At 40.5% G+C, this 24,556-nt stretch overlaps 1 protein-coding gene across 5 annotated transcripts in view; it reads left to right on the forward strand.

Annotated features, from left to right (window-relative positions):
* agap2 (ArfGAP with GTPase domain, ankyrin repeat and PH domain 2) overlaps positions 1-17,721 on the forward strand; it is a 111,156-nt gene extending 93,435 nt beyond the window's left edge. For 3 of the 5 annotated variants that reach the window (XM_034172018.1, XM_034172015.1, XM_034172017.1), the window contains 8 exons: positions 2,987-3,112; positions 3,227-3,361; positions 6,535-6,594; positions 6,987-7,138; positions 7,308-7,398; positions 7,541-7,763; positions 13,683-13,962; positions 17,075-17,721. In XM_034172018.1, the coding sequence (XP_034027909.1) occupies positions 2,987-3,112; positions 3,227-3,361; positions 6,535-6,594; positions 6,987-7,138; positions 7,308-7,398; positions 7,541-7,763; positions 13,683-13,962; positions 17,075-17,281 (1,274 nt within the window). In that variant the 3' untranslated portion in view covers positions 17,282-17,721. The remainder of the gene's footprint in view (positions 1-2,986; positions 3,113-3,226; positions 3,362-6,534; positions 6,595-6,986; positions 7,139-7,307; positions 7,399-7,540; positions 7,764-13,682; positions 13,963-17,074) is intronic. The other 2 variants (XM_034172019.1, XM_034172016.1) reach the window with 1 other exon arrangement.
* Positions 17,722-24,556: the final 6,835 nt, after the last annotated feature.

Below are 24,556 nucleotides of genomic sequence, written 5' to 3' on the forward strand. Positions count from 1 at the left end.
GTCCCACACAGTGAGCTAACACACAAATATTTATTTAAGTTAACAGAACTTGATAAAAATGCGTAAGTATTTGGGACTATTTTATACCAGTCTCAAGATATTTTGTCTCTGATGCGCTTACCGTGTCTGTGGGCTCGCTAAGCACCGCAGCGGGCCACTCACACTGCCCCCTCTCTGCTTTGTGGAGCTGCAGCCAACTCTGGCAACAGGTCCAGAAACTACGCTTGCTGTTTTGATGCGGAGCGCTCCGGCTGCCTGCAAGGATAGAACCGTTCTCTTCTTCTTTCCCGTCTTCAATCTTGTCTAGTTCGTCCGATGTTAAATCTTTACGCTGTTGGGTTTGCTGTTCTTCTTGTCTGCTCTCCTCCTCTTTCCATTCTTCAAACATTTTATTTTGGTCAAAAATATTAAAATTCACTTGGAAATCCATGTTTTATCGTGTTTCTGTCATTCACCTGTCAAAACACAGCTGATCTGCGTGTTGCTATGGTGACGACCAGAGCGGAGTGAAGTACCAAGTAAAATTCTTCTTATTGTAAGATTTTATATTCAAACTAAATTCACATGACTTCTGCTGGAACATTCTGTCTCAATCACAGAAATTTGAGATGAAATTTCAGAAACTGTTAATATAAGTAGAACACAATACAAACACATAATCAGAATTTGAAAAACACATAGTACATATTTTTCAAGTTACAGATGATTACACGTGAATCCGTCCAAATTTTTGTCAGAAGAAATATCTGTGTTTCTGCATGTTTTGGAGCATAAATCATTCAGAAACACAGTAAAGGACTAATTTCAGACTTTAATTTTTTGCCATATTTTCACAAGATTTGTGCATGTGGAAACTACAGGATTTTTTTCACACAAATGTCACATTTTCTGACCCAGACCTCAAATCCAGTCATAGGTAGGCTGGAACAAATGTGTCTTCCCACAAGAACATGATCAGTCTCCTTAGCAGTACTGCCGGTGTCACCGACTGAATGGTCCCTCCTAAAAACTGGTCCGGCCTGCCTTTGTTGCGCATCCGTCATTTACAGCAGTACATCTGAGTCTGACTCTCCACATCCAAAGTGATCAAAGTGAATAATGTGATTATTAACCATCAGATGACAAATTAAAACCTCTTAAATCATTCTAAAGACAATTTTAAGCAGAAACGAGGTGGTAATCGGAGAATCGCTACTGATGCTCCGAAATGACGTAGGCACCACAGCAGCAGGTCAGACTCAGACGTGCTGCTGTGGCACTCTGATTGGTCCCCTGTCTTTTATTATTAAATAATGCAGAATTTATGTGGAAATGATTGTTGTACAAAAGCTTCAGATATCTGTCGCTGAGATAGATGATGACTGGAGTGAAGTTTTAAGCAGAAATTAGGTGATAATTGGTATACCGCTGCTGACGATCAGAAATGGCGCTGCTGTGGTCCGAAATGACGTATGTGCAGTGAAGGCTGGGGGCGTGGGAGGGTACCGATTGTTAGGGGGGACCGTTCGGTCAGCGACAGTGGCATTAGAATACCATGTCCAGCAGTGCTGCTCTGGATGTTCAAACCGTGATCCAGCAACTCATAGCCCCTGACTTTTTGCAAAGTCAAGGAGCACTGTTCCGTTTTCACTGGACTAACTGACCCACAAGGACCAATACAGTCTTTTTAATTTGCTCTGTAATTGTCAGTGGTCTCCTTGAAATCACCCATGATCAGTAGAATATCACCTCAGGCGTAGTCATCAATCAACAAGTGAAGCTGCAGGTAAAATGTCGCCCACACAGATGTGCCACTCAACTGGGTCAAAGCGTACACCGAGACAACAAATAAGACACCTCGAGAATTTCTAGGCCTCATAATACATCATTGACAAGGGTGATATCTGACACCATCAAAAGCTGCCACAGAAACTGCCACTGGGGCAACCAGACTAGAAGCAGGTGCCTCCAACCACAAGGCTTTAGCCATTTCAAGGTGTGCAAACCGCAGAGAGCACAGCCACTGCAATTCAGAGCTTCCACTCGCCCACTTAAGTGGAATATCCCGTGGAGCTCCTCAGCACTTCACTAGTTTCTACCCTCCAAATGCAAAACCTTTGGTGCTCTCTTGTGGTGTCATCTTTTCCAGAGATGAGACTCCAAATAGCTTTCCCTTATTTCTTTCATAACACGTGCTGCCCTCTAATGGAAGGTGGTGGTGCACAAACACAAGTTGTTTTCCAGGTGTTTTACAGCATCTAAATGGCCAATCTCACCATCAACCACCCTAAAGACGTTATCAGTAGGTGGGAGGACCAGCCACTGTCCTCCAAATACAATTTTATGTTGTGCTGACAGTCCCTTTTAATTTCAAATAAGCCTCTAACAAAATTCAGATCATTTATCCACTCCATAAGGACCACACCTGTCAAAAAATAGTTTTGATTGTTATTAATATTTTAGGTTGTGATTGCTGGATTATGATGTCAAGGTAGACATCTGACTCTTTGATCCTGCATACTGAAGTAATCCACAGTCCTGATTACAAGAACAAAGGAATCTGCATCAAAAATGTAAGATGAAAGGCAGAATCAGGATTAAACATCAAACCTCAAGGACCAGAGAGCAGTAGGCAACATCTATCCCTTGATCCAGATCAAAAACAAAACTGAATCAACTGCTCTTTGACATATGTACACAGACAGACAAATGACAACATAACCTCCTTGACAGAAATTATAAAACAAAATATTCTGAGGCACATGCAGACTACCAGACAAATTCTGGGACCAAAGCATGTCTTCTGGTTTTGTGGTCTTCTGTCATGGTTCTCCTCAGAGCAGCTCTGTGTTTGAGAGACTATGAGAAATAATTTTCTGATGATGCGAGCGCAAACTGTAACATGCATGAGTCATTTTCACCTCAATAAATTAACATGAATTTACACAGACACGTCTCTGCCTAGTTTTATAAATATACACACACTCTCTGTTCTTTTTCCTCTTAGTTCCTCAGTTGTGTCCAGCCACGCTGTCTGTCGCTGATGACAGGTCTGGTAGTTTGTCCCCTCAAGGAGGAGACAGGGGACTTCAGCACTGTCCCTCATCACTGTCCACTAAAGTACAAAGTGTTGGTAAGTATGCAGGAAGGAAAACATTCCAGCCAGCGCCACCAGCTGGACAATACTGTAGCTCACTTCAGTAAACTGCTGTCATACATGACTCATTATTCTACACCCACACGCCAGATGCCCTTGAAGGAACAGCTAGTCCTTTTGCTGCAAAAGATCCCGGCCAATCGTCTCCCATGAGTGACAGGAAGAAGAACAGGAGGAAGAAAAGCATGAATCAAAAAGGAGACGCTGCTGTTGGGCAAGCTGAAGGTAACGTTAGAATGATTGCAGCTTTAGTTTTATACATTAGAAGTACATTCGATAGGACTCTGATTAATATAGCTTTTTGATTCATGTTTAAAAGACAAAAGAAAGCAATGAAGCTATTTTTACAAAGTTGTGAATGAACACGTACAGGTTATTTTTATGAGTTCCACTCACACTTTTTCATCTCAAGAATTCAAAACTTAGAACATTTTTGCTGCAAAATAACTGCCATAAAAATGGTGTAGCGACACTGCATGTTATCTGTGAAGCTGGTGACTGAGCACGAGCACCTCCATTTATTCATTTATGGCTTCTCTGCAAATGCAAATTTATTTCGGCCACTTGCACCCAAACTGACTTATATGGAACATTATAACACTGTATCATCAAAATTACCAACTTTTTTCAGTGTTTGTACAAAGGTTGTACAAAGGTTGCTATGTCTGATTTACAAAAGGAGTGCGTGTGTAAAAATATGTAGAAACAATATTCCTATAAAATGCATGCTGATTTACTATCAGTGTACACTGAAGATAGCGTCTTTCAAATGCACAAATATATTATTGTTCATTTAACACGTTCACCTTCATGAATATACACGAGTTCACAATATTATGGGTGTTGAACATGCACATAGGTGAGGTTTGCACACGCAGCATGATTTATCAAAGCTAAAAGCATTTTCGGAGGCTGAGACACATTTGAAACCTTAGCGCTAACCTGCCCAGTGTTGTGTGAGCAATGCAGACAGGCATGAATCTGATTCACTTTGTCCCTGTGAGCTGTTTAGATATGCATTTCTTTATTTTCACATTATAATTTTCTCTAACCCTTAGAGGTCCAGAAACATAAACACTATTGATGTAGACTCATCACTGAACCCATGGACCCCTGAGGGTTAATACAGAAAATGCCACAATTAAACATCAATTTCTAGTGGCCATGCACAGTGGCTGACAGCAGTTAGCATACGCCAGCACAAGTGGAAAGCAACAGCTACAAATATAGCATACAAAAAGTGATTCTCATACTATATTAAATCCTCTCCAGTTATATGAATGTGAAGAGAATATATTTAATTCCGGAGTCAGTTCACGTGCTGTGAAAAACATCTCCATCACGGGAACTTGAATTTGAAGATCCGTGTCTTAAACCAACAGTTTAATCATGATGTTAATAATGATCATAATAAATGTATCTATATCCTAGCTCACCACAGTATCCAAACTCAAGAAACAGATGCTGAGTCTATTTACAGCAAGGTGACAATAAATTCCTGAATCCAGTCTTGTGCCACACACCTCAGTTTTCCGTGGAATCCTTCTCAGGGTACATTCATTTTTCAATTTGGCACATATACAGTAAATGACATTTTCAGTTAAAATGTGTGTCTGTCTTATTGTGTGCTGCAAGTGGCTGATTGACTTTCATTTTGTGCTTACAGTCATTAACACACACAAAATCCTCATTTACATACTGCTGCCTGTCATTTTACCACCCACTGTCATGTGCAAAATTAATCTTAGTAAATCACCTGCAAAACTTTCTCCAAACCAACATGCAAATGTTTGGAAAGTCCACACAATTTTGCACTCATTTTATGGGATCATCTTTTCACTCATAGCTGAGGCGACAGTTCTGTTAGCATTCCGCATATAAGCTGCACAAATCAAAGTAGTTAATGCTTAACCCAGCGCCGCCACTTTAGCTAAGAATGCTAATTTGCTAATGTCAGAACACTGCTTGCACAGCTCTATAGGAAACCTTGCAGCTAGGGTTAGGGAACCCCTAAATTCCTTGCAATTGAATGTTGAGAAACATTGTTCTTAAACTGTTGAACTATTTTTTTTTTCATGCAGTTGTTCACAAAGTGGTGATCCTCACCCCATCTTTGCTTGTGAACAGCTGAACCTTTTGGGGATGCTCCTTTTATACTTAATCATGACACTCACCTGTTTCCAATTAACCTGTTCACCTGTGGAATGTTCCAAACTGGTGTTCTTTGAGCATAAATCAACTTTTCCAGTCTTTTGTTGCCACTGTCCCAGTTTTTTTGAAATGTGTTGCAGGCATCCATTTCAAAATGAGCAAATATTTGCACAAAAACAATAAAGTTGATCAAATCAAATCAAATCAGTTTTTTTTATATAGCACCAAATCACAACAAACAGTTGCTCCAAGGTGCTTTATATTGTAAGGCAAAAGCCATTAGTTTGAACATTAAATATCTTGTCTTTGTGGTGTATTCAATTGAATATAAGTTGAATTATTATTGTATTCTGCTTTGTATTTACATTCTACACAACGTCCCAACTTCATTGGAATTGAGGTTGCAGTTGGCAACAGCTAGAGGAATACTTTAATTTGTGCAACTTTTATGCAGGACACATAACAAATAAGTTAAATGTACCCTGCTTGTGCACTTGCTCACTGGGTTTTATAAATAAGCTACTTCGCTACATTATTTTTACAGCGGTTATTTTGCAATAAAAGCATTCAAATTTGTAAATTCAGGAGATGTGCATGTGTGACTACAAGCTATGGAAAATGACCTGTACAGGTCTTCCTTTAAGGGTATATTAAAATAGCTAGTGTGAAGAAATAGAAAAAAAACAAACAAAAAAAACAGGAAAAGCTCATACAAGTAGATCTCGGAATGGAAAAGATTAAAAATTTGCTTCATGTACCTTTTACTACAACTCCACTGCAAAATAATATTTCCTATTTCAGGCCAGATTAAAGCTTTCATGGTTCTTAAGAAGCTCAGTTCTTTAGCTTTAGAGTGTTTAAAACCCACATCCTGGCAAAGCCCTTCATGTCAGATAATTAATTATTTGAAAGCAAAGGCATTAATAAAACATAAATATTGGTTTTGGAAGAGTGTATTTCCAGGGCTTTTTTAAGTAAGAGGAGTGTCTGATTCCTGCAGTGACCTCTCACATGATTCTCTGGGGAAATGTTACAGTAAAAAACTTGCAGCAAAAAAAAAAAAAAAAAAGCATTGTTTACAAATTTAAATAATGTAGATATTCCTGCACAGTTGTTTTTTAAATTGTTACTATCTCCTGACACTTTTCTCCTTGTTAACTGGAGGGGTTTTTCTTTTTCTGGAAATCTATTCTTAACTTTCTATGTTTGTCTTTTTCCTTCTCCTGTGTTTGTCTTTCGCTTTGCAGCCAAACGCAAAATGTGGAAATTAAAGAGCTTTGGTAGCTTGAGAAACATTAATAAGACAGGTAACAAACAAGGACGATGGAGCCGGAACCCTGTCTTATGCGTTCTCTTTTTGTGTTTTTGTCACATCCTACCTCCATCCTGAACTTGACTGTTTCACTGAATTGCACTCATTATATACGTAACTTAGAGTTCTTCCTCCCATCAAGTTCGCATTTTTGTTTCTTTGTTGATTTTTTCTTGTCCACAGATTAATAACATTCATTACGTTGCTGCACCATGAGTTCTCTGCCTGTGTGTGTGTGTGTGTGTGTGTGTGTGTGTGTGTGTGTGTGTGTGTGTGTGTGTGTGTGTGTGTGTGTGTGTGTGTGTGTGTGTGTGTGTGTGTGTGTGTGTGTGTGTGTGTGTGTGTGCATATATGCACATTTTCAGTGGACTTTGTTTCTCCTTGCAGAAGAGGAGAATGCAGATTTTATCATTGTGTCGTTCACCGGGCAGACATGGCACTTTGAGGCTCAGACTCTGGAGGAGAGGGACTCCTGGGTGTCGGCTATAGAGAGCCAGATCCTGGCGAGTCTGCAGTCATGTGAAAGCGGCAGAAACAAGGTAAATTCACTTTTGTTTTGTACTCTTAGAAGAAGGATTTGCATGTTTTGTGGGAATAAGCACCATGTTCAGTACATGTCATAAATGTCTCTGTCCCATGCGCCGTGGTTGAGGGTTAAATTCTGTGTGTCCTGCTAATATCAGTGATTGTGTGTTGGAATGTGTGTAGGCCAGGAGGAGCAGTCAGAGCGAGGCCGTGGCCCTGCAGGCCATCCGTAACGCCAAGGGCAACAGTCTGTGTGTGGACTGCGAAGCACCAAGTGAGTTCTACCATGTCAACTTCTGCAGCACAGTTCTGATTTCACAACCACACGTGCACTTAGTTCTGCTCTTCAGTCATGTGTCTTTAATACCACCATTCTTCCTGTCAGCAGTCTGTTTTTGGTGCATTTTTCCCTGCAGATCCTACTTGGGCCAGTCTCAACCTGGGTGCACTGATCTGCATTGAGTGCTCAGGGATCCACCGCAATCTGGGAACCCATCTGTCTCGTGTACGCTCACTGGACCTGGACGACTGGCCTGGAGAGCTCACACAAGTCCTGGCTGCCATCGGAAACCACCGGGCAAACAGCATCTGGGAGAGCTGCACCCAGGGCAGGACCAAACCCACACCTACTGCAACACGGTGAGTACCACCCACTGACCACAGTCTTCATGTACAAATCCAGAACATTCAAGGATACAAGGACCTTTATTTTCATCTCAGAAGCCTGATTTTAAAATGTGCGAAAGACACACAAAAACATACACTATCACATTTGTCTGTAGTAAAATGCAATTTTGAGAATGAAAGAAACTGACAAACAAGCTCATTAAATGGACCGCATTTATATAGCACTTTTTCATCTGCATCAGACACTCAAACCGCTTTACACATCAGTGCCTCATATTCACCCCGATTCACCCACTACACACCGGTCAGGCTGGGATTTGAACCTAGGATCCTCTGGTCTCAAGCCCATCGCTTTAACCACTAGACCATCACCTCCAATCTTTTAAAGTTATGTGTAATGCTGCATTCACATGTTGGTGGTAGAAAAGCCATTATACCAGACAAGAGAAATTGAAGCTTCATGATGAAGTGGTACAGAGGAGGATTTTCTTAAAAAGAAAACCTGAAAGTTTAGCTACAAATTGCCAGAAGGCACATCTGCCAGGTATATATACTGCCAGGGTATGTAAACTTTTGAGAACAACCGTATTTAGCGTTAATTTGTGGTTTTAACAAAAATACTGCAATAAACATTAAGCAATTACAGCCATTTATATACATAGTTCCTCCATATTCAGAGCGCATAAGTAATTAGACAAACTCAGTATAAGTATTGTTGATACAAAGCATCACTTTAAAAGTCAGTTTTCTTGACATAGGTCAGGTGATGATACATGAACATTTCATCTCTGAATATATCTTACACTTCATTTACATCAAGAAATATAAACTGACACTATATGGTGAATCTGTCTGGAGCAGGCAGATCGCAAGATCTGGGTGACGGTGCAATCAGGAAACTAGTGAGGGAAGCCATCAAATCACCCGTGACAATTGAATGAGACTTAGGATTTTGTGGCAGTGATTGGAGAAACTGTGGTCAGTGCAAAGCTTCTTGGTGCAGTGGAATAGAGAAGGATCTTCATATAAGAAAACACATCCATTCTAAGTTCAAGCCTCCCTTGTGCCTTCTGGCAAATGAGCTGAAATTTCAAATGTTCCTTTTAAGAAAATCCTTCTTTGTTCCAGTCTACCGTGAAGCTGTACAACTGGTGAGTCATCAGATATACTTTGCACTCAGCACAGTTTTACAATCAAAGCCACAGACGCCTGTTAGTCTGACAGAGCTATACTATGTGGTTGGCTTGGTGGCTTCCCTCACTTGTCTTCTTGCACAGTCACTCAGTCATTGTTCATGTGTCATTCCCCTGACATGTCTCAGGAAACCTGGCGGTAAAACTGATGATTTCCATTAACAATGTTCCTCGTGCTTAGTTTGTCTAATTATTATGAGCTTTGAAAAGGGAGGACCCTCTATAAAAATGGCTGTAATTCCCAAATGGTTATTTTGATTTTTTTTACTTAAACATCTTGAGTTAAAGCTAAACAACTTAGCAATCTCCACAACAAGCACATCTTAATTGTTTTATTTCAAATCCATTGGTGGTGTACGGAGTCAACATAAAAAACTAAATCCTGCCACTTTCCAAATACTTAAGGACCCTACTCTATAAACTACAAATGAATATTTACCAACAAACTTTATTTGTTAAGCACTTTTAAAAAACATACTGGACCAAAGTATTGTACAGAAGAATAAATAAAAAAAACATCATAAAAGACACAATTCACAAAAAAACATAAAATTGGAAACAAAATACAACAAAAATAATTAAAAGAAATACTAAGGTGATCGCCGGCCACTAGCCATAAACTTCACTAAAAGACCCAGAATTTAGGTAAAGTTGAGGCCACGGCCCGCTCCAATTACTAACAAATGAATTAAAAGAGTAAAAAGCGTAAAACAAAAGTGTACCAGTATGCTAGCCATATGAAAGGGAAAATAAGTGCGTCTTAAGTCTGGACTTGAAAGTCTCCACAGAATCTGACAGTTTTATTGACGCAGGGAGATCATTCCACAGAACAGGGGCATGATAAGAGAAAGCTCTGTGACCCACAGACTTCTTATTCACCTTAGGGACACAAAGTAGTCCCTAAGGTGAAAGGTAAAATTACCCCAAGGTTCCTCCCTTTGTCAGTGTGATGTATGACACACGAGCCAAGGCTGAGCGTTAACTGGTCAAATTGATGCCGATGTCTTACTGGACCAAGAACCATCATTTCAGTCTTATCAGAGTTTAAAAGTAGGAAGTTTCTAGACATCCAACTTCTCACTGCTGCAAGGCAATCTTCTAAGGATTTTATGTGAAAGAGATTACCAGCAGTTATCGGCATGTGTAACTGAGTATCATCTGCATAGCAGTGAAAGGTAACCCCAAAACGCTGCAATATGTGCCCAAGGTGTGCTATATAAAGGGACAAAAACAGGGGGCCTAAGACAGACCCCTGTGGAACCACAAATTTCATGTAACTAAGGTTAGAGGTAGTGTTACTGTACAAAACACAGTGAGAACGACTGGTCAAGTATGACATCAGCCATGCAAGGGCACTCCCAGTAATCCCAAAATGATTTTCCAGCCTATCAAGTAGAATATGATAATCCACTGTATCAAATGCAGCACTGAGATCTAACAGCAACAGAACTGTAGTGGTGTCCGAACCATTGTAAGCAGAAGATCATTCACCACTTTAGTGAGAGCCTTCTCTGTGGAATGATATTTTCTAAAAGCAGACTGCAGTGTCTCAAAAAGATTATTCTCAGTCTACGAGCTGCCGCGTAACCACTTGAAAAATGATAGATTTGATATCGGCCGATAGTTTGTCAATACACTAGGGTCAAGATTAGGTTTCTTAAGTCATGGGCCTCAGGTCCTTAAACAGTTTTGTTGGTATAGGATCAAATAAACAGGTTCTGCTTTTTGTTGACATTACGAGTTTTGTCAGCATGCCTAGTGAGATACTGTCAAATTCTGTAAATCTAGGTAATACCTCAGTAGTGGCGCCCACCTCAATAGCAGGGTGTAGTGGCTGGGTTAAGGCATCCCGGGATATGTTTAACCTGATGTCTTCTATTTTCTTCCCAAAGTAATTCAGGAAATCTTGTGCAGTAAAAGGAGAGCGAACTACAGGTGGTTGTCCACGCAAAAGTGTTGCCACCATGTCGAACAAGAACTTTGAGTTATGCTTGTTTTTGTTGATCAAATCAGAGTAATAGGTCCGCTTTGTAGCCAATAATGCATGCTTATAGTCTAAGATAGCATCACACCACGTAAGGTGAAATACTTCTAATTTTGAACGATGCCATTTCCGTTCTAGACCTCTTGCTTTATGCTTGAGGTGCTTCACACAAGTAAGGTCTAACCTTACCAACCCCCAGAGCAAGCATACAGGTGACAGTGGTAAGGAAAAACTCCCTCTGATGACTTGGGAAAAAAACCTCAAGCAGCCCAGACTCAAAGCGGTGACCCTCTGCTTGGGCCATGCTACCAACACAATTGACAAAACAATTGACAAAACAATTTACAAAACGAATATGCAGGAAATTTTGCCAGTGTACAGGATGGGAGGGTTGCAGAAGTAGACACCACACCTATCTCTGGATGGAGCCGCACCTCAAACAGAGCGAAAAAACAGAATCAGGCATCAGAAAGACAAGAAACAGTATAATTTGTCAGCATTAAGCAACAAGAAAAAACGAAGAAATACTAAGGTGATCGCTGGCCACTAGCCCTAACCTTCACTAAAACACCCAGAATTTAGATAAAGTTGAGGCTGCGGCACGCTCTGTTTACTAATAAAATGAATTTAAAAGGGTAAAAAGCATAGTAGCATACTATGCCAGTATGCTGGACTTGAAAGTCTCCACACAATCTGACTGTTTTATTGATGCAGGGATATCATTCCACAGAACAGGGGCAGGATAAGAGAAAGCACTGTGTCCTGCAGACTTTTTATTCACCCTAGAGACACAAAGTAGTCCTGCATCCTGAGAACGCAGAGCCCGGGCCGGTACGTAAAATTTAATTAGGTCAGCTAGGTAGGGAGGGGCTCGTCCGTGAATAATTTTATAGACTAGCAGCAGAACCTTAAAATCTGATCTCACTGAGACAGGAAGTGAAGAGATGCCAAAATGGGTGTAATGTGGTCAAACTTTCTGCTTCCTGTCAAAAGTCTGGAAGCAGCATTTTGAACCAACTGGAGACCCTTAATCCTGTACTGCGGTAAACCAGAAAATAGAACATTCCAGTAGTCCAATCTAGAAGAGACAAACACACAAACCAGGGTCTCAGTGTTGTGTGGCTGGGGGGGCCTGGCTGCCTTTTGTTTCTGTTTTCTGTCCTGTCTTTTGTTTTTCCTTCCAGGTGGCTTGCATTTGGGACTGAGTGGCTGTGTAGCTGAGTTTATCAGGACCTCACCCTGATCACCTGAGGCTGATCACCTGCGGCTCGTCAGGACTCACAGCTGTGGTGCATCTACAATGGATTGGAACATGGTGGCATTTAAGACTGGAGTACACAGTGTGTATTTGCCAGAGACTCGACCTTGTGACCAGACGGGTGAGATCGTCGTCTCGGGAGCCATCTCATCATCAGTGGATGCAGAGAACGTCCAGGTTTGATGCACGGTCTGTGAAAGAGGAGGGGGTGAGGTCTCACGCTCGTCAGCACACTTCCTGAGGTACGTTAGATTTTGTGACTAATATTTATACAGTCAGTAAATGTGGTGTCCCTCACACCTTATTATATTGAGCTGTATGTTGGTCGTGTAATCAGCTTCCTCTGCAGTGGAGTTTTGTGAACAGGGTGTTCCATGCCTGCAGGGTGGGAAGCTGATTAGTAATTAAGCCAGGAAGTGTTTGCTGTTTGTGCACCTTTGAGCGTTCTCTCTGTGTGTTGAGTGTGGACTCACATAATGATTCCTTCTTTCACAGACTCGGTTTGTCGCGGCCACCTGGGGGGTGTCGGCGGGGTCCTTGGGTCCGAATTGGTTCTGGCTCCGGACCGTTAGCGCTGCTGGGAGCGCACCGCAATCCACCACGCCAGACCGCGCACTTTTATATTTTTTCACATCACTGTTATGTTTATTAAACTCTATTATCCTTTGTACCGTGCTCTGCTTATTTTATACTGGGTCCTTCAAACGCTGGTCGGTTCTCCGGGCTGCGTCCGACACATAACACTCAGCATCAGTCATAGACAGGATGGGATGAATCTTCGCTATATTTTGAAGGTGGAAGAAAGCAGTCCTCATAATATCTCTAATGTGGAAGTCAAAGAACATTGTAGCACCAAAAATTACCTCAAGGTTCCTCACTTTTTCAGTGTGATGTATGACACATGAGCTTAGGCTAAGCGTTAGCTGGTCAAATTGATGCTGATGTCTCTCTGGACCAAGAACCATCATTTCAGTCTTATCAGAGTTTAAAAGTAGGATGTTTCTAGACATCCAGCCAAAATGTATGGGCAGCCAGTGTAGTGAGGCTAAAATGGGGGAAGTGTGCTCATATTTATGTTTGCCGGTTAAAAGATGTGCAGCAGCGTTCTGCACCATCTGAAGATGGGCAATGAATTACAGTAATCCAGCCAAGAAGTAACAAAGGCATGGATTAATGTCTCAAAGTGTTGCCCCAAAATAACTGGCTTTATTTTGATCAGCTGTCTCAAGTGGAAAAAGTGCAATTTAACAACTGCCCTGATATGACGATTCAAATTTCAAATCTGTGCCCACTTTAACCCCTAGATCTGTGATGGTTGACTTCATATACTGGGCGAAGGATCCCAGATCTATCAGTGGGGGTCCCAGTGGACCCTGATGTGCATGTGTGTTGAATGTGGAAGATTTGGAAGAATAAGTTTCTTTTAAGCACATTTATATTGTTGTATTTCTTTTTCTATTCATTGACAGTTGTCGTGTGTGTGTTTATATTATAAGAGAGGAACGAGAATCGTGGATTCGAGCAAAGTATGAACAACGAGCATTTGTGGCAGCTCTTCACCCGGCCAGCGGCAATCAGCAGCTAGAAGACAACATGCCAAAGTGGCTGCTGTCTGCAGTGACTGAGAGAGATCTGCCCAGACTGCTGCTACTGCTGGCCCACAGCACCAAGGATCGGATCAACGCTCATCCAGACACATCACCCGTTCTGCCTCGTACGGCCCTGCACGCTGCTTGTCAACTTGGAGATGTAGTCATGACCCAGCTGCTCGTCTGGGTGAGTTTCTCCTTTTTGTTCATGTTGACACTGCTTTTTACACACACACACACACACACACACACACACACACACACACACACACACACACACACACACACACACACACACACACACACACACACACATACATACATACATGTATTTTGAAGTCCTTTGGACAAAAAAAGTGTTATTTTGACCAAATATTGGGGAAGTGGCATCAAGTAAGTCCTTTATGTGTATTCGCATGAAATAGTTTGTAGTTACAGAATAAATTACTGAGCAGTCTTTCAGTAATGAATTGAGACATGTGTAAAATAAAGAAAATGAATAAAACATTTAAAATGTGTAATTCAAGGAAAGTTGGTGACCACCAGAGGTTGGTAACCAGGGCAGAGCCTAAATTTCCTGGTTCAAGGCTAACCCTGTCCATTCTCCATGAAATGTGGAGTAACGTAAGGAAGAGCATCCAGCGTAAAACTTAAAACACCTGTCTGCGTCTGAACGCACCTTATTTTCAGACCATCATGCCTGTCGTGCAGAGGAGCAAGTGGGGGCTGTGAATGAAAATGCAAATTGTGTCGTGAACTTGGTAACAAAAAGATAGGACACAAATGCTGAACTCACACAGAGGCATGGGATAAGAAAAGGGGTTTACTTCAAAAACAGGCAGAGGTCAGTAAAAAACAAACATCAACACAAAGCAATACAAAAGAAAATACAAACATGAACATAAAGCAACACAAAAAAACAAACATGAACAAAAAGCAACACAAAAAAACAAACATGAACAAAAAGCAATACAAAAACCCAAACATGAACATAAAGCAATACAAAAGACCTAACATAAAGCAACACAAACTAAAGACATTCATCACGAAATGCCCCGCCACGCAGTATTATCCTTCGGCGCTACGTTGCGGCAAAGAATTTGACAGTTGTGACCACTGGTGACCTTGAAAAGTAGGTCAAGGTCACCGGCCTTCGAACCCATGCGAAGTAATCCTCCAAGGCATGTATCCACCAAATATGAAGTTTTTGCGAGCAATAGGTGCCAAGCTACGTTGAGGCGAACGAATTGCGGCCGGACAGACAGACGGACGGACAGACAAACTGATGGAAGGACAGAGGGACAACCTGGATGCTATATGACCCGCGGGGCATAAAAACAAACATTAACAAAAGCAAGACAAAAAAGCAAACATGAACATGAAGCAATACAAAACCCAAACCTGAACATAAAGCAATACAAAAGACCTAACATAAGGCAACACAAAAAACAAACACGAACATAAAGCATTACAAAAAACCAAACATGAACAAAAAATAATACAAAAAACCAAACATTAACATAAAGCAACACAAAAACCAAGCATGAACATAAAGCAATAGAAAAAACAAACATGAACATAAAGCAATGCATAACTACAGACATTCATCACAAAATGCCCCGCGCGCAGTATTATTTTCCATGCAAAGTACAGTAATATATACTGGTATGGGCTGGGTATTTGGTTGAAGCCTTATGTGTTTGATGTAAACTGGGATATACAATGAAAAAACTGGAGATTGGCATAATATTTATTTAGATGCGAAGCTACGTTGCGGCGAAGGATTTTACAGTTGTGACCACTGGAGACCTTGAAAAGTAGGTCAAGGTCACTGGCCTTTGAACCATGCGAAGTACTCCTCCAAGGCATGTACCCACCAAATATGAAGTTTTTGCAAGCAACAGGTGCCGAGCTACGTTGCGGCGAATGAATTGCGGCTGGACAGACGGACCGAGGGACAGACGAACTGACGGCAAGCGCCACGTGGGGCATAAGAACAAACATGAGCACAAAGCAATACAAAAAAACAAACATGAACATAAAGCAATACAAAAAAACAAACATGAACATAAAGCAATACAAAAAAACAAACATGAACATAAAGCAATACAAAACTCAAACATGAACATAAAGTAATACAAAAAACCAAACATGAACATAAAGCAATACAAAAAAACAAACATGAACATAAAGCAATACAAAAAAAACAAACATGAACATAAAGTAATACAAAAAAACAAACATGAACATAAAGCAATACAAAAAAAAACAAACAAACATGAACATAAAGCAATACAAAACTCAAACCTGAACAAAAAGCAATACAAAAAACCAAACATGAACATAAAGCAATACAAAAAAAACAAACAAACATGAACATAAAGCAATACAAAAAAAAAACCAAACATGAACATAAAGCAATACAAAACTCAAACCTGAACAAAAAGCAATGCAAAAAAACAAACATGAACATAAAGCAATACAAAACTCAAACCTGAACAAAAAGCAATACAAAAAAACAAACATGAACATAAAGCAATACAAAACTCAAACCTGAACAAAAAGCAATACAAAAAAACAAACATGAACATAAAGCAATACAAAACTCAAACCTGAACAAAAAGCAATACAAAAAAACAAACATGAACATAAAGTAATACAAAAAAACCAAACATGAACATAAAGCAATACAAAAAAAACAAACATGAACATAAAGTAATACAAAAAAAACAAACATGAACATAAAGCAATACAAAACTCAAACCTGAACAAAAAGCAATACAAAAAACCAAACATGAACATAAAGCAATACAAAAAAAAAACAAACATGAACATAAAGCAATACAAAACTCAAACCTGAACAAAAAGCAATACAAAAAACCAAACATGAACATAAAGCAATACAAAAAAACCCAAACATGAACATAAAGCAATACAAAACTCAAACCTGAACAAAAAGCAATACAAAAAACCAAACATGAACATAAAGCAATACAAAAAAAAAAACAAACATGAACATAAAGCAATACAAAACCCAAACCTGAATAAAAAGCAATACAAAAAACCAAACCTTAACAAAAAGCAATACAAAAAAAAACAAAAAACAAAACAAACACTGAACATAAAGCAACACAAAAAATCAAACATGAACACAAAAGCAATACAAGAAACAAACATGAACATAAAGCAAAATTTTTGATTTGTCAGTTACATACACACATATTTGCTTTACACATAATTTTTCATGAGCCAAAAAGCACCACTATAGTAAATATTATGTTCTATCTCACTCTCTGCAGTACGGGATCGATGTCAAAGTGAAAGATAACCAAGGCCAGACCGCTCTGATGTTGGCTAGAAAAACCGGGAGCAAGGGCTGCATGGATATTCTGCTCCAGCACGGCTGTTCCAATGAGACATCACCCACCGCCGCCACACCTGTCCTCTCTCGCCGGTCCAGCACTGCCAGCCTGGGACGGACCAGTTCCAGGAAACGAGTATCATAGCTACCATACACGGGCTGGTGGCAACCTGAGGACATTTGTAGTTCAGAAATCCGTGTAGGACAGAGGTGGCACACGGCTCTGAGCAGGACTGTAGAAAATGATACTAAATCTAAAGACTGAATAACATATCAAGCAATTTAAAAGCAATATTCACTCAGTTTGTCAGAGACAGGTATATTGCTGAAATAGTATGTTGCTGTTCACCTCATTTCAAAAATGACTCAAGTTAGAACGCTGTAGCTTTCATCTGTCATTTTTGAGCAGACAGCCTATCTGCTCTCATTTCACTTCCTGCAAAAAGAAGTGCAATAATCCAGCTGTGATGATGAAAAAGCAACAATTTGTGAAAGTGGAGAGAGCAATCAGCACTGGGTGGCTGTGAGCCCACTGTGGTGAGAGAACCCAGGCATCCAAAAGGTCATTCAGATTTGCGACCAAAACAGTTATTTTTATTTGATTTACGAATAAAACATTAACCTATGATATGTCATGTTGTTAGCTGTGTGCGCCCGTTGCAGATTTGTGCTCAGTTTGGCCAGTATTAAATGTGTTTGAGTAAGAAATTAACTGAGATAATTATGGTATTCTACTTAGACTAAAAAAAACTGAATGGTTTGAAATATGTCAGTGTTACTCTCACTGATCAAAGATACTCGTATGGCATTTTAATATTCTGTAAATGTACCTGTACTGCATATGTACTTCATGTTAAGCATATGTTAAGAAGACAACTGAAATGTCACAATAAGGATTTTTTTAAAGTGATTTCTTACTGGTAGTTTTGAAAATATATTACTTTTTTTTCCATTGTCTTTTATAATTTCTTACTTTTCGTGAACATAAATCAATAAGCAGATGATTCCATATATGTACTATAAACATTTGATTTGGGGACAGCCAAAAACTACATGACAGCATCAGCATATGTAACATTCATATTACTGTTGTGTAGATCTATTCGATGAGTTTCCAGTGAACTATGAAGAGGTTACAGGTGTCATTATGACTTTTGACACAATGTGTGAATCCCAAAATGAGCAAAAAGAAAAAGTGGTTATCAAAATAAAATCCTTTTTTTAAATTAGTATTATCATAATTGTGTTTGCTTCATGTCAGGTCTACATCAATTTCTATTTATTTTCATTTATATAGCGCCAAATCACAATGTATCAGTACATCAAAATGTATTGTCGACTACATTTTACTGGAGTCTAATACAAATAGACACACAATACTGTAATGACATATATTATAATAGCCAAGTGTCCTCTGTGTGCGTGTGTGCGTGCGTACATGTATGCATGCGTATGGCATCAATCATGCAAAACCAGGGAGAGCTGACATTTTCCGTTTGGTATGCTTATTTATTCTGGGTCACAGATGAATGCTGTGAAAATTGAAAGTTGATAGGACAAATATTTTTGGAGAAATTAAATTTCAATTTTGTTTCATTTATATAGCGCAAAATCACAACAAAGTTATCTTAAGGCACTTTACACAAGTAAGGTCTAATCTTACCAACCCCCAGAGCAAGCACACAGGTGACAGTGGTAAGGAAAAACTCCCTCTGAGGAAGAAACCTCAAGCAGACCAGACTCAAAGCGGTGACCCTCTGCTTGGGTCATGCTACTGTCACGGCCCTCCCCTGCCTGTTGTGGGAGGCTCCCCATGGCAGGCAGGGGTGGGGCTGCTTGAGTGGTGGCACCTGTGCTATTAAATTGTTTGTGCTGTGCTCATTCACTCTCTCTGCTCTCTCCCCACCAGGTAACCCGTTTGGTTTGTCTTCAGTTCATTTTTTGTTTTAGTTACTTTTGGTTTTCACACGCCAACACATTTGCACCTACATATTCATGCGCCTTCATGCACTGCATACACCACTGATTCTTACTTACATTTGCATGCCTTGTATTTATGTTGCATTTTATTATTATTGTTTGTTAAATAAACTATTTTAATTGGCCTGAACCTTTTGAGTTATTTCCCCCTCCCAGCTAGTTTGTTTGGGTTTTGACTTGCCTTCGAGCCAGGCTTGTTACAGGTGGGGGCTCGTCCGGGATTTAAAGTTAATTTAACTTAATATTTGGGTATTATTTTGGTTGGGTCTTATGTACATAGGCCTGTTTGGATGAGAGTAGTACCCTCATTTTAAGGAGGGGGGTGTCACGGCCCTCCCCTGCCTGTTGTGGGAGGGTAACAAGTGTAACAAGCCTGGCTCTATGGCACAACCCAAACAAACTAGCTGGGAGGGGGAAATAACTCAAAAGGTTCAGGCCAATTAAAATAGCTTATTTAACAATAATAATAAAATGCAACATAAATACAAGGCATGCAAATGTAAGTAAGAATCAGTGGTGTATGCAGTGCATGAAGGCGCATGAATATGTAGGTGCAAATGTGTTGGCGTGTGAAAACCAAAAGTAACTAAAACAAAAAATGAACTGAAGGACAAACCAAACGGAATACCTGGTGGGGAGAGAGCAGAGAGAGTGAATATGCCACCACTCAAGCAGCCCCACCCCTGCCTGCCGTGGGGAGCCTCCCACAACAGGCAGGGGAGGGCCGTGACACTACTAACACAAATTACAAAACAATTCACAAAACAAATATACAGGAAATGTTGCTAACCAGTAAACAATGGACGTTGTGCTGCAATGCATCATGGAAGTTTGAGATTTGGGGGATTTAAATGGTGTTATTATGGTTCATGTTAGTTTAACAGTGTTGTTAATGTTATTGATTTTTTTCATTGTGTTTTTGTAGCTCAATTGGTTTAGTCAGTTTAGTTAAGTCTTGTCTTGCTGTTACCATGAGTGAGTTAAGTCTGATGTTGGTACCATTAATGAAATGTGGAATGTTTTTAATGTCTTCTGCCATCATCTCTGTTTGTCAAATTAAAAGCGCCTGCTTACAGCAGCTGTGCACGTGTGCGTGCGTGCAACTTCAATCACAGAGAAACTGGACAGCTGACATTTGCCGTTTGGTATGCTTATGAATTTTGGGTCAAGGATGAACGTGAAAATGGAACAATGGATCTGGAATTACACACCATTCCAGCAAGGGGCGGTAAGTCATCTTTTTATTAAAAGCGTGAGTGTGGTGAGTGGTTTTATTTAGTAAGTTCAATGTAAGTACATAATATAATTGTAAATACATTAAAAATACATGGATGACACATTGTGGTCCATTTAAAAATCAAATGACAAAATAAAAGTAAAAATAAAATAATAGTGTGTATATGATATCAAGAACCTAAACAATTTATAAATACATTAAGACAGTAAATTAACATTAAAAATTGCATAATTAACAGGATTCTAAAAATTAATTTAATTACTTAATTTATTACCACCCTGGAAAAATGTCAGCAACCTATTTTATAAACACTACCCAATCTAGAGCCTGTGGATCCCCACGGATAACACGCTAGTTAAATATTATTTGGGTACCACCTTTCATATGATCCAAGCAACAATTAAAATTAAACTGTATTAACATTACTTAAAGGAACAAAGAAATAATGACAGAAACTAAGACAACAATTTGAGCTCAACATGGAAACTTTCAGGTTTAAATTGAGGGTATTTCTTCCATCATTAGGAAGGAAGAAGGAGTTGGAGCACTGTGCCCTCTTTTGCATTGGCAAGTCAGCAGGTAAAAGGTCTGGATCTGATTACAAATGTCATCTACATTTGGAATGTGATGCTGCTGACACAATGACCTCCAAAAAGCTGTCACTGTCAGTAAAGTAAGCGTCCTATCTCACTGGGCGCAACTGTTGGAGAGCAGTTGGAGATGCGAATTAGTGACCAAACACGCGAATGAGCGACATTGTTGCTATTGGTTCTCACTGAAGTGGCCACTCGCAACTGAAACAATGACATGTTTGCTTACAAAGTGTTCAGCTCTTATTATCCTGTGACTAGACTATGGAAATTCCTTAAATTGAACCCAGTAAGGACAAGGAAATCTAAACAATAATAATTATTCACATACAGCGCCCTCACTGACTTGCAGAATGATGTCCTTGTTGGATCTACTGTCCTATCTTCCATGTACAGTATGTAATTCACCGCTTATACGATCCTTTTGCCGTCGGATCTGAGATCCACGATCGCTCATGCGCTGGAATAGCTTCTTCTCCATGACACAGCAATCTCCAGTAGTGCTTCCGTCCTCCTGCATTTTGGCTCTAATGGACATATGATGTCACATTTCCCCATTACGGCTTTTAAGAGAAAGATTTTCTCCATTTAATGACACATATGTGCACTGTTGGAGCTGGATCTGAGCAGTGTGTGTAGTTTAATTAAAGCATGTCGTCATATTTCATCCCTGTTCATGCTCATTGTGCTCATTGCTTTGAATTGCTTCATAAGCACTTCAAAGAATTCCCACCGCACATCCTCAGAGAGGGCGTGAGAGAGAGGGGGGAGAGGGAGAGACAGAGAGAGCTCCAGATAAAAAAGTTAAAAGCGACACAGTGCTGTGCACTCTGCTCCTGCAGAATTGTGCATCTAAACAAAAAGAAACATTAAATGCATAAGTTCAGAAATACTGGTGTCCGTTGCAACTGTGGCCAGGCTGGCAGCAGCTCGGCAACTTCCAGAAGCGGATGTTCCTCTCAGATCATCTCTGCTGCTACTGTGGCGTACTCCCTGCACCTCATGTGTGTGGCCCAGCACCACAGTTCTCTCATGAATCCCTCATGTCAGGAGTCACAGTGAGTACATTCAGAGAGTTGCACAACACCAGCGATGGCTCTGGGTGCACACTGGGAGGAGCCTTGTTGCCTCGCCAACTTTGAAAAATTAAAAATCCACGTACGATGTTGGCAACTCCCTGCAAGTGAAGCAAGGGAAGAGCATCACAACAGTAAACATCACATGAAATCAAGCGATATCCCTCACAATTGCTGTTCATAGGCTGTCACAGCCTAGTGAAATAGGACCCTAAAACCTCGGTCCAACCGAATAATAATCCATGAATAATGAGCCATGCATGGGTGTGTCAGCAATTATTTGAAGAATGATCCACATTTTAAGCCATCACGTATCCACTATTAAGGCACCTCTATGTGCCTCTCTGTACCTCGCATGTGCCTCTAGTGAGCCACGAGAGACCTGTTATTTGAGCCCCGTCCAACCTCGAGTGGCTCGTGTCGTATGATTCACGTCAAGCCACATATGATGCACATTTAGGCATTGGTTTGGGTCAAACTTCCACCCCTCCCACACTTGGTCCCTTTAAAGTGTGGGTTTTCAATTCACAGCATTCATTCAAGATGTTGTCACATTTTTTAAATGCAGTCCAAAAAAGACGCTGCCCTGAGTGAGTGCACGTTCCTGCATATAAATTCTGATGGGGATAACTACTTTGGCACGACACTGGCCGGTTGTGCACCATGCAGGCTGCTACCTATGTTCCAGAGTCAAATGCAACCATTCTGTGCATTCACCCAGCTCTCTGTGACCACAAAAAAAATTCTTTATTTCTTCCACAGCTTACAGTCCGTGATACAACTTTTAACTTTGTGTTATGTCTGCAAAATCCCTCTTTTGCGCGCTCTTGTTCTGTGTTGCAGCTCTGTGCTCCTTCTCATGGCTTCACTAGCGTTATTTCTTTCGTAGCTTTGTTTAACACAGCCACTTATACACCATAACCCAACTTTTAACTTTGTGTCGTCCTTTATTCACTGCAAAATCACTCTTTTGCGAGCTCGCGTTTTGCATAAATGCTCGTCTTGGGTGCCAGTCATTCCATCAGTGCGCACACACAGCAGAGCTCATCTGATCCATTAACAAGATATTAAATCTATTATAGACATACTTTTACAGCTAGGAATGAACATGCAACTGTTTTACCAAGCTGTAAAAACATTAAAAATAGTTACCTTTAATTTGTTCCAAAATACGTTCCTCATGGATCGGGAAAGAGTGGAAAAAACCATCCAGATGAAACAGTCTTCTGTGATTCCAGAAGCGATTAGAGGTGTTTTCAACATCCAATGTTTGCCAGAAAATGATTCATCTGCTACAAAATAATTATTTTATATAGATAGATAAATTTATTGTCATTACAACAAGTGTAATGAAATTTCTTCCCACCCAATCACCTCAGACAAAAATCCAATTAATCCACAATTATTACAAGTTGAACGTAATAATGGCACACATCAGAATTAGAAAACCCATACAGATACATTTGATTGTTTATGTGCGCTAAACCTGAAGACAGTCCATCATCCGAATTGAGGCAATGTCAATGGGGGGCAGCAGTGTCCCAAATAGCCGCGAGCTGGGGGAGAGCGGCAGGGTGGAGGAAAGGGGGAGTGGTAGAGGTGGGGGGGGGAGATGGGGCGTGTTTCATGAGTGCAGATGAGATGAGTTTGTATCAGTCAGATGAGTTTTATCAGTTTCTGTCAGTGTGTGCATAATGTCTGGAGTTGCATTGACAACATCAGACTGACTGTCCGGGAGGGCAAAAGATAAGAGGGCAGCCGAATGGTTCACCAAGGCCGTAGAAATTCTTCTGGAGGAAAACAGTGGGCTGTTTGACCTTCGGAGGCTGATAAGCCTGCCATGTTTAGGGTTGAGCAGCGAAAACACATTTGCAGCTCCTCTGACCAACCAAATCCAATTTATGAGTATTCCCTGGTCTCCAACATCTTCCTTTGCGAGACGTACATGTGTTATCCCACTTACATCTGAGTTCAAGGGTTAACACAGTCTGAGAATGTATCACCTTGCCCAACTCATTAATCATGACGAACAGGTGAGGGGTCGTAGTTCTGGTAGTAGCCCTCTTGCCAATTCTCCGGTAGGTCATGGCAGCATATAAACCAATGAATACCAGCCCTCCCACAATAAAACCAAATTATATACAGCATCTGGCGCACAAAGCAGGTGGAATTGTATGTGCAAGAGGGCAGCCGCTCCAAAAATAGCCTCTCAGGTCCTCATAGCTGCCAGGCACTCAGATAATTGGCTTTTGGCAGCCTCACCCATACCACACACATGCCTCTATAATCCTCGTTAGTCATCGTAGTAACTCGCACATAAACTGCCCCACACTGAGCTAAATTTTGAACATCTTGAAATTAGTGCCACGCTCAGAGATGAGACTTGCTAACCGAATATACTGCCTCTGAGAGCCTCTCAGAGCCACCATTCTCCCACGATAGTTGAATAAACCATCTCACAGGAAAAAAAAAAACATGCTGCGTGGGTCATTATTCATCCTTCATTATTTGGTGGTACCAGGGCTTAAGCCATCATC

Source organism: Thalassophryne amazonica, chromosome 6 (assembly GCF_902500255.1).
Source record: "Thalassophryne amazonica chromosome 6, fThaAma1.1, whole genome shotgun sequence".
Lineage (NCBI taxonomy): Eukaryota > Metazoa > Chordata > Actinopteri > Batrachoidiformes > Batrachoididae > Thalassophryne > Thalassophryne amazonica.